Genomic DNA, 14,039 nt, shown 5'->3' on the forward strand with positions numbered 1-14,039 from the left:
CTCATGCCCCAGCACAGCAGCCCCACACGCTTCACCGGGACACCTCAAAGCCTGACTACCAATGCCTGCCCCCGGCCGCACCTGCCGCCCCACCACCCATCCGCCCCGCCATGCACCGCGCCACCCCCCTTCCCCAGCAACCGCCGTGAGGCCGCAGCCCGCGCGCGCGCCCTCCGAACCAAAGCTCTGCCCCCTCTGGAACCGCCCCCTCCCTGCTCGGCCCACCCACGGCCCCGCCCCCTCCCCGGGCTCGGCGGGGCTCCGCCCCCTTCCGCCTCAGCTCCGCGCCGGGTCACGCCCCCTACCCGCCGCGCGCTGCGATTGGCGGCACTGCCGGCCTTCCCGCTCCATTCAGCGTCTGCTGTGGCCCGTCACTCATCGGTGAGGCGCCGCGCCGGTTGGCGGCGGCAGCGGCGCGGGCGGGCTGGGCTGTCAGTCAGAGAGCGGAGTCCGAAGTGGGGAGCGGGGAGGGGGCGAACATCTGTCTGCCGCAGCCCGGGCCCGGCTGTGCCGCCGCCGCCGCTGCCGCCGTGCGTGCGCCCGTGCTGCGTGCGCCCGGCGCCCCCGCCCTCCCGCTCTGCCTCCCCCCGGGTCCCCGCCCCTCCCCCGCGCCCGTCCGCCCGGCCCCGGGCTCCGCGCCGTCTCCGGCCGTTGGTGCCATGGGGAGCCGCTGAGCGCGGGGCCCGCTTCGCTCCGCCGGCTGCCCCGCTCGCTCCTCAGCTGCCGGCAGGGGGGAGGCCGGGGGGGCGGCGGCCAGCGGGCGCGGGGGACGGGCGGGGGTAGGGCGGGAGGGGGGAGAGACGCGATCCCGGAGCGGCAAGTGAGCGAAGAGGAGCCGGCGGGCGGCGGCGGCGGGAGCGCGGGGACTTCGGGCCGCCGCGGAGTGTGAGTCCCGCTGCCTCCATCCCCACACACCCTCCGGGCCGGGACCGGGACCGGGGCGGCCCCCCAGGGGCGGGCGGAGTTGGCGGCGAGTCCGGCGAGGGGGGTGGGCGCAATCGGGTGGAGAGGCGAAGGGTGGGGGCAGTCCTCCCTGGACGGCGGGACCGGCCGCCTCGGCGCCGCTCCCGGTTACTTTTCTTTTGTTGCCGCCGTGACCCGGGGGTGGCTTTTCCTGCGCGCCGGGCAGCTGCTTCCTTCGGCGCGCCCGGCCACAGCCCCGACCCCAGGCGGGAGTCGGGGCGGCGCTGCCCGGCGGGACCAGGCCCCCGCACCGCGGGAGGCGGCCGGCTCCGGCCTGGGGGTGGGGAGGTAGTGCTTGGGGGGGCGCAGCCCCGGCTAAAAGTTGATACCACCCGGTGGGGATTGGGGGGGCCGGGCCCGCTGGGAACTTGCTGCGCGCCGCTGGCCCGCGGCGGCGCGCTTCCCCTCAACGGCTCGGCCCGGCGCGGGGGGCTTGTCGCTCGCCCGGCAACGGGCAGGTGAACCGCCTTACTCCATAGACGCGACGGGCGTGAGTGTCACCGGGGGCACGGGGTAGTTGAGGAGGCCGACGGGGATAGTCCCGTCGGCGGAGCGAGGAGCATGGAGGCCAGGTCCCGCTTTCCTCCGAGACGAGCTGCTGGCGGGGGGCACTGGTTCGCCGTGCTGGGGGCTGGCGTCCCGGTGTCGCAGCAGTCAAATGACAGCCCGAGCCCCCACGGGGAAAGAGCAATTTATGAGTAAAAGCTGAACGCTTGAAATAGTGCCCCGGCCAGGTTAACTGCTTTGGAGTTCTAGATGAGCTGGAGTTTGCGTGCTCGGTATCACTTACGCTGTCTGAACGTTGAAACTGAAAGGACCGGCGGGGAGCTGTGAGTCGAGTCAATAGGTTCGGTTAACTTCTTGTAACTGAACCTCTGGGCTGAGTGAAACCGAATTGGTATGGATTTATCGGGCAACCCCGTAGCTGGGGTCTACTGTCAGTGTATAAAGCGGTCCTCCAACTTAAGGCAGAAGTGCTGCTATGCTGCAAATACAGTAGAGCCCCATATGTTTAGGTTTTTCTTTTTTTTTTCCCTCCCTGTTAGAAAGTTTGAAAAAAAGAGACTTTGAAGTATTTTGTTTATACTAACAGAAGAGAAAAGTTCTCCTAAGAAAAAGCTGGTGGCAGGAGTGTAGAGGAGTAGCATATGGCATTAAAAGGAGCACAGCTGGAGGTAGCATTTCCATCTGAACATGATGTCAGAGCAGCTGACAGCCTGCCATCCCTCAGCCTTTTATTCTAACACACAGACAGGGAGTTAGTGTGTGCAGATCTGTGTGTGGAGAAGGTATCTCATTCCTCTCTAACATCATCTCCACTTTGCATCTGTCTCTCCTAGTCTGCTTTTTTTCCACCGATCTAACAGACCTGGAGCCAGCAAGACTCAGAGGAAAGGACTTAATCAGGTTTATGTGTACTAAAGGTAGGAGTTAGCAATAGATTAGATACAGCATATTTCTGTTTTGGTGTGTTGTTTATTGAATTTCAGAAAAAAAATCACATTACTTTTCTAACCAAGTTTAGAGGTAATATATGAAATTGAGTATTAAATAAATAAGTAGACTTAGTCAAAAGGCTTGGGCTACAGTTGGAGTGTATCAGTTCTTGGGCACATTGTTAGTATTAACTTTAATGCATATTGTAAGAATATCTTGGTTTGGATGAAAGCAAGTTCATGTGAGACCAAAACTGCAATGGATTTAGTGGCAACCCTAGAGAGTTCTGCTTTGTGGTTTCGCATTGCATCTTTTAAGTGACTTTATGAGGGGTTTAGTGAAATATACCAAAGTGTGCTTTTTTTAAAAATAGAATGGTTGTGGCTAGAAATTGTGTGAGGAAGTGTCTCATTAAACTTAATGGTTAAATATCCAGCAGCTCAGAACTGTACTAGCATACAGCTGTAGTGCTTCTGAAGGATAGAAATCAGTTATCTGTTTAAAAACTTTTGTACCAGGGAGAATGACTTGACTGGTTTCCTCTTTCTTTCTTGCATGTGGCATTTGAAATCTTTTATTTCAGTATAACAATAATTATTTGAAAGAGTTTTTGTATTTGCGACTAATTTAGAACTTGTAGATTTGAGCTGCCTGAATTGGCCAGACAGCTGTAATCGCACTCCTCTATTCTTAATCTCTTTATCTGGGCAGCAGCTGCCATATGGCCACAGTCAGCTGGATCAGATGTTTATAAGCTGCCTTCTTCGTCCCTCTCTGTCCTTTCAGCCTCCTAATTTGATCACAGCTACCTTGTGAGCTGCCCTCCAATCTTTATTTTTAGCCCTCTTAAGGATTAGGATTGATGTTGGCTGTGGGGCACTTAAAGTGATTGTATTGTAAATCTTCGTGCTCTACTCTAGCAATGGTATAATTCAGAATATGGTAGAGGTTGTAAGTTTTAGTACATCTTGGTTTGCGAGGGGTGAGGATATTTGAATAATATCTGCCAGCCTAGAGAGCCACGGTCTGCTTAGATGATTTGGGAGAGCATTGATATCAATCACAGAAGAATAGATTAAGACAGGTTTTTAAGAGTCTTTACTTTCCATTTGAGTTTTGATTTCGCTAGTTCTTTTTAAGTTTATTTTTTTCTTTATCATCAAGGAAGGTGAATAGGAAAAACACTTTGGTAAGAACAGTGCTCAGGATACTGATTTTAAATGTGCACACAGACTTGTGTGGAATGACTTTTTTTTTTTTTTTTTTGATAAGTTTGGTACTGCAAACTCTGCCTGGTGTGGGAGGGGAGGGAGATTTCTGTCCTGCACAGGGGAAGTGGTGTTCATTGGCAGTTCGGTTGCTAGTTTCTTTTGTAAATTCTGCATGTTGGCAAAATATGTTCGTGTTCTATTGTACAGTATGGAGAAGGTTTAAAACCTGAAACTGTACTTACCACAAGAAGGAAACCGTGTGAACTAGATTTCTAAAAACCTTGATTTTGCTGTTGGTATAAATTGACACCCGTAAATAATTTTTATACTTTATCAATGTTTGACCTTCAGATTTGGGTATATTAGCATTTCTTCATGCACGAATCTCTCCTCTTACTATAATTTGACTTCAAAAACAAGGTTAGTGATCTGATGGTTTGGATTTTTTCTTCTTTTTTTTAGGAGGTATGTGCCCTCCTAGGAGTTCAATCTAGAGGAAGTTTCCTACAAAAAACCAAAAACCCCAAAACAAAAACAAAACAAAAAAACCCCAACAAACAAAAAATAAAAAAACACACCACACAACAAAACTGTTGAACAGTTTTATGAAGACAGTGGTACTTAAAAAAATTTGCAAAGTTACCTATGCGCTTATAATTATATCTTACTTATCGCAGAAAGGAAATTGCAAGTTCAGTAGTTGATCAAGGGAAGAGTTGTCATCACACATTTGTGTTGAATAATCTTTGCATGGTGTCAGTACCAGAATTTTGACAATATAAATACAAGGTTTTTAGAGTGAAATAACCTGGATTTGTAAGTTCTGCGATTCTGACCTACATTTAATATTTTTTAAATCTCATTGTTTTTAGGTTATGAAGACAGTATGGAGTTTCCTGACCACAGCAGACATTTGCTACAGTGTCTGAGTGAGCAGAGACATCAGGGTTTTCTTTGTGATTGCACTGTTCTAGTAGGAGATGCCCAGTTCCGAGCGCACAGAGCTGTACTGGCTTCATGCAGCATGTATTTCCACCTCTTTTACAAGGACCAGCTGGACAAAAGGGACATTGTTCATTTGAACAGCGACATTGTTACAGCCCCAGCTTTCGCTCTCCTGCTTGAATTCATGTACGAAGGAAAGCTCCAGTTCAAAGACTTGCCCATTGAAGACGTGCTAGCAGCTGCCAGTTATCTCCACATGTATGACATTGTCAAAGTCTGCAAAAAGAAGCTGAAAGAGAAAGCAACTACGGAGGCAGACAGTACAAAAAAGGAGGAAGATGCCTCAAGTTGTTCAGACAAAGTGGAGAGCCTCTCCGACGGCAGCAGCCACATGCCAGGAGACTTGCCCAGTGATGAAGACGACGGAGAAGATGAAAAATTGAACATCCTGCCTAGCAAAAGGGACTTGGCGGCTGAGCCTGGGAACATGTGGATGAGATTGCCCTCAGACTCAGCAGGCATTCCCCAGACTGGCGGAGAGGCAGAGACGCACGCAGCAGCAGCTGGAAAAACAGTAGCCAGCCCCTGCAGCTCAACAGAGTCTTTGTCCCAGAGGTCTGTCACCTCCGTGAGGGATTCAGCAGATGTTGACTGTGTGCTGGACCTGTCTGTCAAGTCCAGTCTTTCAGGAGTTGAAAATTTGAACAGTTCTTATTTCTCTTCGCAGGACATGCTTAGAAGCAGCCTGGTTCAGGTGAAGGTGGAGAAAGAGACTTCCTGTGATGAGAGTGATGTTGGCACTAATGACTATGATATGGAACATAGCACTGTGAAAGAAAGTGTGAGCACTAATAACAGGGTACAGTATGAGCCAGCCCATCTGGCTCCAATGAGGGAAGATTCAGTCTTGAGGGAACTAGATAGAGAGGACAAGGCAAGCGATGATGAAATGATAACTCCAGAGAATGAGAGAGTCCAGGTGGAAGGAAACATGGACAGCAGCTTGCTTCCTTATGTGTCAAACATACTTAGCCCTGCTGGCCAAATTTTCATGTGTCCTCTCTGCAACAAGGTGTTTCCTAGCCCCCATATCCTGCAGATCCATTTAAGCACGCACTTTCGAGAGCAGGACGGGATCCGCAGCAAACCTGCTACTGATGTCAATGTCCCAACCTGCTCGTTGTGTGGTAAGACTTTTTCTTGCATGTACACCTTGAAACGTCATGAGAGGACTCATTCAGGTGAAAAGCCCTACACTTGCACCCAGTGTGGGAAGAGCTTCCAGTACTCCCACAACCTGAGCCGCCATGCAGTGGTTCACACGCGAGAGAAGCCTCATGCTTGTAAGTGGTGTGAGCGCAGGTTCACGCAGTCTGGAGACCTTTACAGACACATTCGGAAGTTTCACTGTGAGCTGGTGAACTCATTGTCTGTCAAAAGCGAAGCACTGAGCTTACCTACTGTCAGAGACTGGACCTTAGAAGATAGCTCACAAGAACTTTGGAAATAAAATTTTTATATATATAAATAATATATATATAAATCTCTATAGTTGTGGTACAGTCTAAAAGCAATCTTGTTTCCTTGAACTGAAAGTTTGGCTATTAGCTTGTTTTTGCACTTTAAGGCAGCATGAATATTTCACAAATTTAGCACTCCGATAAAAAATGAACTGTAGAGGTAATCCGACAAATTGCGGAGCGTATTTTCCCCCTTTTTGGAATACAAGTCAGCAGATACTTTACTTCTAAGAAATCTCCAGTTCAAAAAATTTGGGCTTGGCTTTATTCTCCCCAAAACACTGCATTAATTTGAGCTCTCAATCATTTCCCTCTTAAAATCTGAATGTAGAATTCCTCTTCCAATTTTGTCAGTTCCTTTACATGTCTGTAATTGCATGAGTCCTTTCTAGCTGTTGGAAACCTGAATGCTTTTAGACCCAAATGGAAAATTTCTGAAATGCTGGATTATCTATTTTTAAACAAGCGGTTGACTTACAACTTATTATGGCAACTTCTGGATTTCTGACAGTTCCCACTGGAAAAAAAAAAAAAAAAAGAAAAAACCCTCACCACCACCACCAAACAAACAGACCAACACGACAAACAAACAAAAACCACGAAAAACAAAACCTACATAAAACCCTGAGATTACACTGGGATCACTGGGACTCTGTCTTACGTGAAGGTTTGCTTGGGATGAAAAAGGATATTGCAGCTTCAGCAGTGATGAACTGTGTGTTTTAAAAATGTGAATTACTGTTATTGTATACTGTAATTGATTACATGGGCCGGGGGGAGGTATCAAAGAACTTGGCAGGTTGTGTTGATGCTCTTAGTTGAGTCTTGAAAAGTAAATATTAACGCTACAGAAATGCATGATTTTCAGTATATTTTTGTCTTTGTTTGCATTGTATAACTTTAACGAGTGAGTTGAAAATTATTTAATTTCCTTAGGAAAAAAAAAAAAAACACCACCGTTGAAAATGCCGGTGTTACGAAGAAGAGAAATGCACTGTTTTTATTTTATCTAATTTAAATTTACTTTCCCACTGTCTTTAAGTTGAGAAGACCTTAAGCTACAAGTCGCCGATTTAGCTACGATAACAAGGAAAAAAAAATAAATGAATGTTTACAACCAGGCTTTGACATTTGCATGTGCGGTGTGCATTTACTAACCCCAGACCCCTTCTAATTGCACAGACCCCACACCAGCTCCAACTGAGGTGCGTCCCATTTCCCCAGATGAGCATTTGTTGCATTCCTGCTGCACCATTCCACCACAATAGGTTGTTCTTTCCCCCCACTTACTCACAGTGGAAAAGAGGCTGTGGACTGAAAAAAAACAAAACAAAAAAAAACCCTGGGCTGAAAGGCCCGGGCAGGCCTGAGTGACAGGGGGGCCGGGGGAGGGCAGGGGAAGGACTATGTGTATCCAAGCAGCAGAGACTGCAGCCTGACGTGTGGTTTTAATGACCAACACGCAGGTCAAAAGCATTTTGCACAGTGTTTGTTTTCCTGTCTTGCACTTACAAATAAGGTCTATGGGAGTAGCATGGAAAACGTTTGCTGTTTATTCCTTTTTTTCCTTTTTTTTTTTTTTCCTCTGCTTTTGTTTAAAATTTGATCGCCTTAACTACTGTAAACATAGCCTATTTTTGTGCTTAAGATACTGAATGGAAAACTCCATTGTGTATTGCTGGACTGTTTTGGAAATATTTGGTCAAATGTGTGTTAATTTGGCTGTAATGGCATTTAAAACAAAACAAACAAAAAAAGCTGTGAAAATGGCCTTGGAGGGTTATCTTTAGTTACTTGAATAGTTCCTAGGTTTTAAAATTACATTCTTAAGTTAGAGAAGACAATCAGTGTCTGAGGAAAATGGACTTTCTCTTGGATTTTTTTGTGATCCTTGTGAGTGATTGCTTTTTTCCTTTCCTTAGTTTCACATTCTTCTTTTGTTCTAAAACTTAGACTGACATCTAGCTTTGACAATCATAGTATGTTTTATTTTCCTGAGGGGGGAATAACTTATAATGCTGTTTAGTTTTGTACTATTGGTGTGTTGGTGAATTTTTAAACTGTGTGCTAACTGCAATAAATTATATGAACTGAGAAATAATTCCCTTGTCTTTTTTCCCTCTTTTAAATTATAGTTACGGAGTATTTTTTATAATGTGTAACTTTATTACTTTTGTACAGACTTCTATTGCTAACTGTGTATGGAATATGTTTTCAGTATGCTTTTGAGCACTTTGTTGCTGACGTGCATATTTACATCTCACTTAACATTTAAAAAAAATTAAATGCTTGTGTTTTGAAAGCATTTCTTTGTGTGTAGCTCTTGATCATTCTGTAGAGGGATTTTTTAATTTTTTTTTTTCTTCCCCAAAGAATTTTGCAGAAACGATCTATTAGATTCCAGTAATTTTGCTACCGTGCAAATATCTGTGCAGGCATGCAATTCCTTTTCTGGGCTTAATTTCACCCCAAGGAGCTCTCTTGGGCTCACTCTTTTGTATACAGTCTCTAGCAGAACATTAAAGCAGAAGGCAGCAACTTAATCTGAAGCCCTCGCTGGGTACTTACTGGCCATCAATGGTCCAGTAGGCAGTCAAAATGTCCAAAATACGGGTAATACATCAAAACTATACTACAGAGGAAATTTTAAATAATCCTAACTCTGTGGATTTCTCTTACAGACTAAATGTTTCTTTAAAAGAAATAAAGTGCCTTTGAAAAAGACCCAGTTAGGTGCTTGTTGCAAGATAGACCCAGAATTCTTGTTTGAGTGCGCTCCATCCTAGGAATGAGACCAGCACTGCAGAGCCCAATGGGAATATGAATGTAGAGCTAAATTAAAAGTTTGGAAGAGAGACAGCAGGACCAATATGAAGGGGAAACAAATAAATAAATCTCAATTTAAACATTTCATTTGTCATTTGCTTAAGTACAACTGTAGTTGTGCCTTGCCCAAGTGAATGTCGGTGCCTAATGCTCATCTGCTTATCTTCTTACATCTACGTTAATTTGTGCTTAACCAATGTGATCTTTTCCGTTGTTTTTATAAAAACTATGAGTCACCATTTGCTGTGTTTGAGAGGGGGCTTTCAAGTTATTACTAAAATCTTGAAAACATCGTCACTATTAGCGTGTTCGGACACAGATTTCTTTAGCAGGAGACCTTTTTCTGTAGGCTTTCATACGATAGTGTCTTATGTGTAGTTAAGACAGTTTAAAGTATCACAAAGACTGAAAAATGGCTAATATTGCAGTTCTGAAATCGACACAGTTAAGCTTTGAATGTGGTTCTACGCAGATTCATCATTTGTTCTCCAACGTTAAGGTTTTCGGGGACTGTAGATTCCCAAATAAAACTAGATTTAGATGGAGCCTTTCTTCAGGATGGTAACAAAGCATAACTTAGTCATTAATGACAAAATAATTCAAAGTATCCTTTATACTATTGGGTTTTATCTACGTGGTTTACACATGTGCAAGGCATTTGCTCGTGGCTATGAATGTGTTTCTTCAATGAAAAGATGCGTGTTGATTCTCTCCATAAGGTTTAATGCACTGGCGTGTCTATATAGCTGTAACTTTCTTTTTTTCTTCTTTTTTAATATAGTCCTTAGACACTGAAGTATGAGAGAATGTTTTATTTGGCTTGAGGATATGTGGTAACAAAATCCTCACCATTAAAGTTGACATGATGGTTGAAGGCAAATTGTGGGAATGGAAACTATGCTTTACGTTTCGTGGCTTCAGAAGACTTTCTCTGACCAGCGTTAGTCATCACTTTTTAACTGAGATTACTTCTACCCGAAGACTCAGAGGGAACATGCTAAAAACACTATTTGGTTGGGTTTTTTAACCACATCCTGTGGTATCTTAATATTCTTTAATTACTAATTATTTCTCTGTTCTGAAGCTTAGGGATTTGGCTGTAACACAGACTTGGGAATGAGATACAGCATTCTACAGACCATCTACTTACCGAGACCTTTGCATTTTAAGTGCAATTTGAAGAGGAACTTTGTAGGAGCTTAAGACAAAACTTTCTGGCCAAGGAAGGGAAGAGATCCTCATTGTTTTTCCTGCTCTCCTGCGTTAGTGGAAAAGCAAATACCAGACAATTCCATATGCTTCTGCAGAGCTGAAGTGAAGCCAGCATATACTTTCAAAACTTGCATCATTTTGTTGGAAGCCTAAATATAATTTTAATATTAATTTTCAAAGGGACAGGTTCCCTCCTCTTATGCTGCCTCATTCCAGCAGCTGTGCTGGCTCACCTGCTCGGGAAGGACACCACCATTTTCTCTCCCTGCTGCAGTGTACCCTCTGCTTGCTTTCTACAGATCAAGGTGTTAGCAGTGGACTGACTATTTTTATCTCCTCTTATTAATTTTACAATTTAAAAAATTGTTCTGACTTTTCCATGGACTCTTAATAGATAACTCTTATATTTTTTTTCCATTTCAAATTACATTTTTAATTTAAAAAATGAAACCCTGAGCCCTTCTTATGATCAATGATGCTGCAGCCATTTGTAGCTGAGGAAAACTTGGAAGAAAACATTTCTACTTGTTCCCTCCCTTGACTTTGGAGCAATGCAAATTTCTTCAGAATGAAGGTGAGATGCATTTCAAGTCTGCAAAAATACCCTAAAATTAGAAAACTAATTTTAAAATGTTATGTAGTTCACTGTCACAGGGTTCCCAAACTTACACATTATTAACACTATTTGTCCACGTGATTTCCAAACTGAAATATTTCCAGAGAGCATGGTATTTTTGTTAAATCTAACCAAAGCATTAAGTTGTTTTTGGTTTTGTCTTGTGGTTTGTTTTGGGGTTTTTTGTTTGCCGCTTTTTTTTTTTTTTTACTGGAATATTAAATTTTAACAGAACTGTTTGCTCTTTTTAAGGGAAGCAAAAGTTGATCTTCTGGGCTATTTGAAAATATTCTAGTTCCGTAGTTCTTGTTTAGTTTCTGTTGCGCTTCACTCATGTTTTAATCACATCATTAAATATACTGATGTTGGTAATAAAAGATATTTTCTAGACGGTAAGAAAGGAGTTCTTTCTTGTTTGCACAAATGCATTTGGACAGAAGATGGAAACATTCCTTTTTACCAGCAAACGAAGATAGTCACAGGACAGAGTCTTGCTTGTTAAAGCCTACAGCCAGCAGCTTCTGCTACTGCGATAAAATTCCACGAAACCTATTAATGTGTCTTACTGATGAGAGACTGCATCCTTTTGGGAAAGATTATCCACTTTAGCCTTGCATGCTAAAAATGAAGCATCACTTTTAATTGATGGTCAAATCAAAATGCTCTCGGTACTAATAACATGCAGTTTCCCCAGTCCTGCAGAAGCAAAAGAAGTGTGAGCCTTCTGCATAGCCAGGCAGCAGTAAAGCCAAAGGTGGAACAGACTTAACTGTGGCAGTGACAGCAGTGCTGCAGAGGTTTCGAGTGACAGAGATATCTATCAGAGAAAAAAAAAAAAAAAAAAGGACCAGGAATATTTTTCTTGGGTTAGTTAATTTTTCAGAGTAACAGAACTTGGCTGTGTTGTCCTCCTGCCTCTCTGGCACTAGGGATGTTACTGTGGGGCCAAATTTCCTTTTCTTTTTGAGATTTTGGAGTCTGGCTCTAACAAGGTTTTGCCTGTGGCTAAGGGGGACAGTGTATGCAAGTCTAACCTTGGAGCTGAAACTTCCATGTGATTGGGGATTTTTTGCGATTGCAGGAAATAAATAAATTATTTATTCTAAAATACAGCTGGTGATTAACTTCTAGGACGTTTTAATGTGCCATGGATTGGTATTTCTTACCCTCATCATTGTGCTTAAAAATGCATATTGTGTGTAAGCATGCGTGTGTATGTGAGGAAATACTTTCAATAACCTGCTAACTTTTATTTAGGTGTGCATTAAAATCAGTTGTTCTTTAAAGGTCTCTTATTAGTGTTTGTATGTAGCAGCCATCACAACAACCACTTGCTTGTGATTCCTGCAGTTATGAGTGCTACTCTGACCACCAAGAAGGATTTTTTGTATGCCATGTTCGTAACATGCCAGATAGGGATTTACACAGCACATCCCCAGCCGTTACAACCAAGCACATGAAACCCAGCATGAAATTAGTGAAATATTTAGAGAGCAAGTTACATGTACATCGTGACTTCCGAAAGGATTTAACTGCTAAAGCAATATGTTACTGCCTTAGTACTACAGGAGGTATATTAAAAGGCTTAGCTGTCTCAAAACAGCTCTGTGGCATAGTATATGCTGTATCTGGATGTAAATCTAGATAGAGATCTAAATATTTTTTTCACAGCCTTCCCAAAGTATATTTTGTTTAAGTCTTATTTACAGCTATTAAGAAAATAAAAACTACCCTCAATGCTACATTTTAGGCTTTTGACAAATTGCATTCAATTTTAAAATTAAAGCTACTTTTTATGAGCTTTTGGATATGTTCCCAATATACATTTTACAATTTTAAAAATGTACTTTATCTATAAATAAAACCCCTTGAAACTGATAGAAGTTTATCATACAAGATAAAATTTATTTTCAACTGCATTCACCACGTAGTCTCACTTAGTGAGGATTCATGTTGAGATATTTTGGAAGTTCATACAAGATAAAATAGAGTTAAAATCTTAATGAAACATATCCTATCTTCATAGTCTACAGCAACCAGGTCTTCAGTTTCTTTAGATTGTTCTCTCTTTTTAAAGTAGTTTGACTGGCACTGTCTATCCAGAATCTGATTTCTGTTCATGGATGATTTTCATGCTTATATATATGACAGCTTGAAAACAATAAACATCAATATTTCATTATTTTCAAATGACTTTGAAGAAAGATCTGTGTCTTAATGATCTGAGACAGACTAGGCAATTCTAAATTTTTGGAGAAATGGAGAGTTGTGCATCTTTGTATTAATAATGAGGATGTAGTTTAATGAACACATGAATGCTGAGGTCCCTGTTGACAGACACACCAATGTACCTCTGCAAGTGCTGGATAACTCGTTGTGACTTACTCCAAGGATTTCTCAAGACTGCTACTCTCTGCTCAAAAGAAAAGGCTCTTACAGCACAAAGTGAACACAAAGTTGTGTTTTGAGCAATTCAGTGCAATAAAATGTAATTTTTTTTGTCAAAGACTGGAAACTTCGTAAACAGTTCTTCAAAAAAAAGTGAGGGTGAAAATGGCATAAAGCAGTATTTCACATGAGAATTTTGTATCAAGAAAACCATGCATTTTAAAATCTCAGCAAGGAGACCCTTTAAAGCTTCTAAATAGTAGCTAAAGTGAGAGTAGATCAAGCTAATTATAACATTATTTTTTATTCTCTCTAATATATAACCTTAAGTTTGCAGCTTGGAGGAAAAGGTGGGATTCCTGCTGAGAAGAGAATATGCAGGAAACCCATATTCATCTTCCAGCCTGAGGGTGTTGTGTCAGGGTGAGGGTAGGAAGCAAATACTGGGGCCAGCTGAGGGCAAAGCTTGATGGCTGCCTGCTCTTTTGCCAGCAAGCCTGCTGGAGGTGAGCATCTTGTGGCAAACAGTACTTTCATCCCCAAATGACAGCAGGTTTGTAGGCACAATTCTGCTGGAGGGATAGAAAATGACTGAAGCGCTGCTTCTGGGAAGACGCTGAATAATGTGGAGTGATTCAAACAAGGCATTAAAAGAACCATGCTCACGCTTTCTCAGCAGAGAATAGAGGCATGAGTGCTTGCTGCCTGCTGCAGGCTGAGGGGTATGGAAGTCGCAGACGTACCTAATGTTATGTCCTGAACTAACAATGCCACTGGATAATCTGGAGCTGGATATCTGGGTGCTTTATTGCAATGCTCTTTAAAAAACCAAAACCAAACCGACAACAAAACACCACCATAAATGTAAGGTCTGATCTCTCAGTCCTTCTTCATGGAATATAAGCCTGAGAGCGAGCAGAG

General features: G+C 43.1%; 1 protein-coding gene across 2 annotated transcripts; it reads left to right on the top strand.

The window, feature by feature from the left end:
* The first annotated feature begins 866 nt into the window (after nucleotides 1-866).
* Nucleotides 867-8,213, top strand: ZBTB18 (zinc finger and BTB domain containing 18). 2 transcript variants are annotated; one of them, XM_054392472.1, is made up of 2 exons: nucleotides 867-885; nucleotides 4,484-8,213. In XM_054392472.1, exon 2 carries the CDS (start codon nucleotides 4,498-4,500, stop codon nucleotides 6,064-6,066), a length of 1,569 nt encoding a protein of 522 aa, XP_054248447.1. In that variant the 5' UTR covers nucleotides 867-885; nucleotides 4,484-4,497; the 3' UTR covers nucleotides 6,067-8,213. The 2 variants fall into 2 exon arrangements, with proteins under 2 accessions (XP_054248447.1, XP_054248440.1); XM_054392465.1 differs by lacking the exon at nucleotides 867-885 and adding an exon at nucleotides 2,211-2,387.
* The last annotated feature ends 5,826 nt before the right edge of the window (nucleotides 8,214-14,039 follow it).

The sequence above is a fragment of the Indicator indicator genome, chromosome 2 (genome assembly GCF_027791375.1).
Source record: "Indicator indicator isolate 239-I01 chromosome 2, UM_Iind_1.1, whole genome shotgun sequence".
NCBI classification, from domain to species: Eukaryota; Metazoa; Chordata; class Aves; order Piciformes; family Indicatoridae; genus Indicator; species Indicator indicator.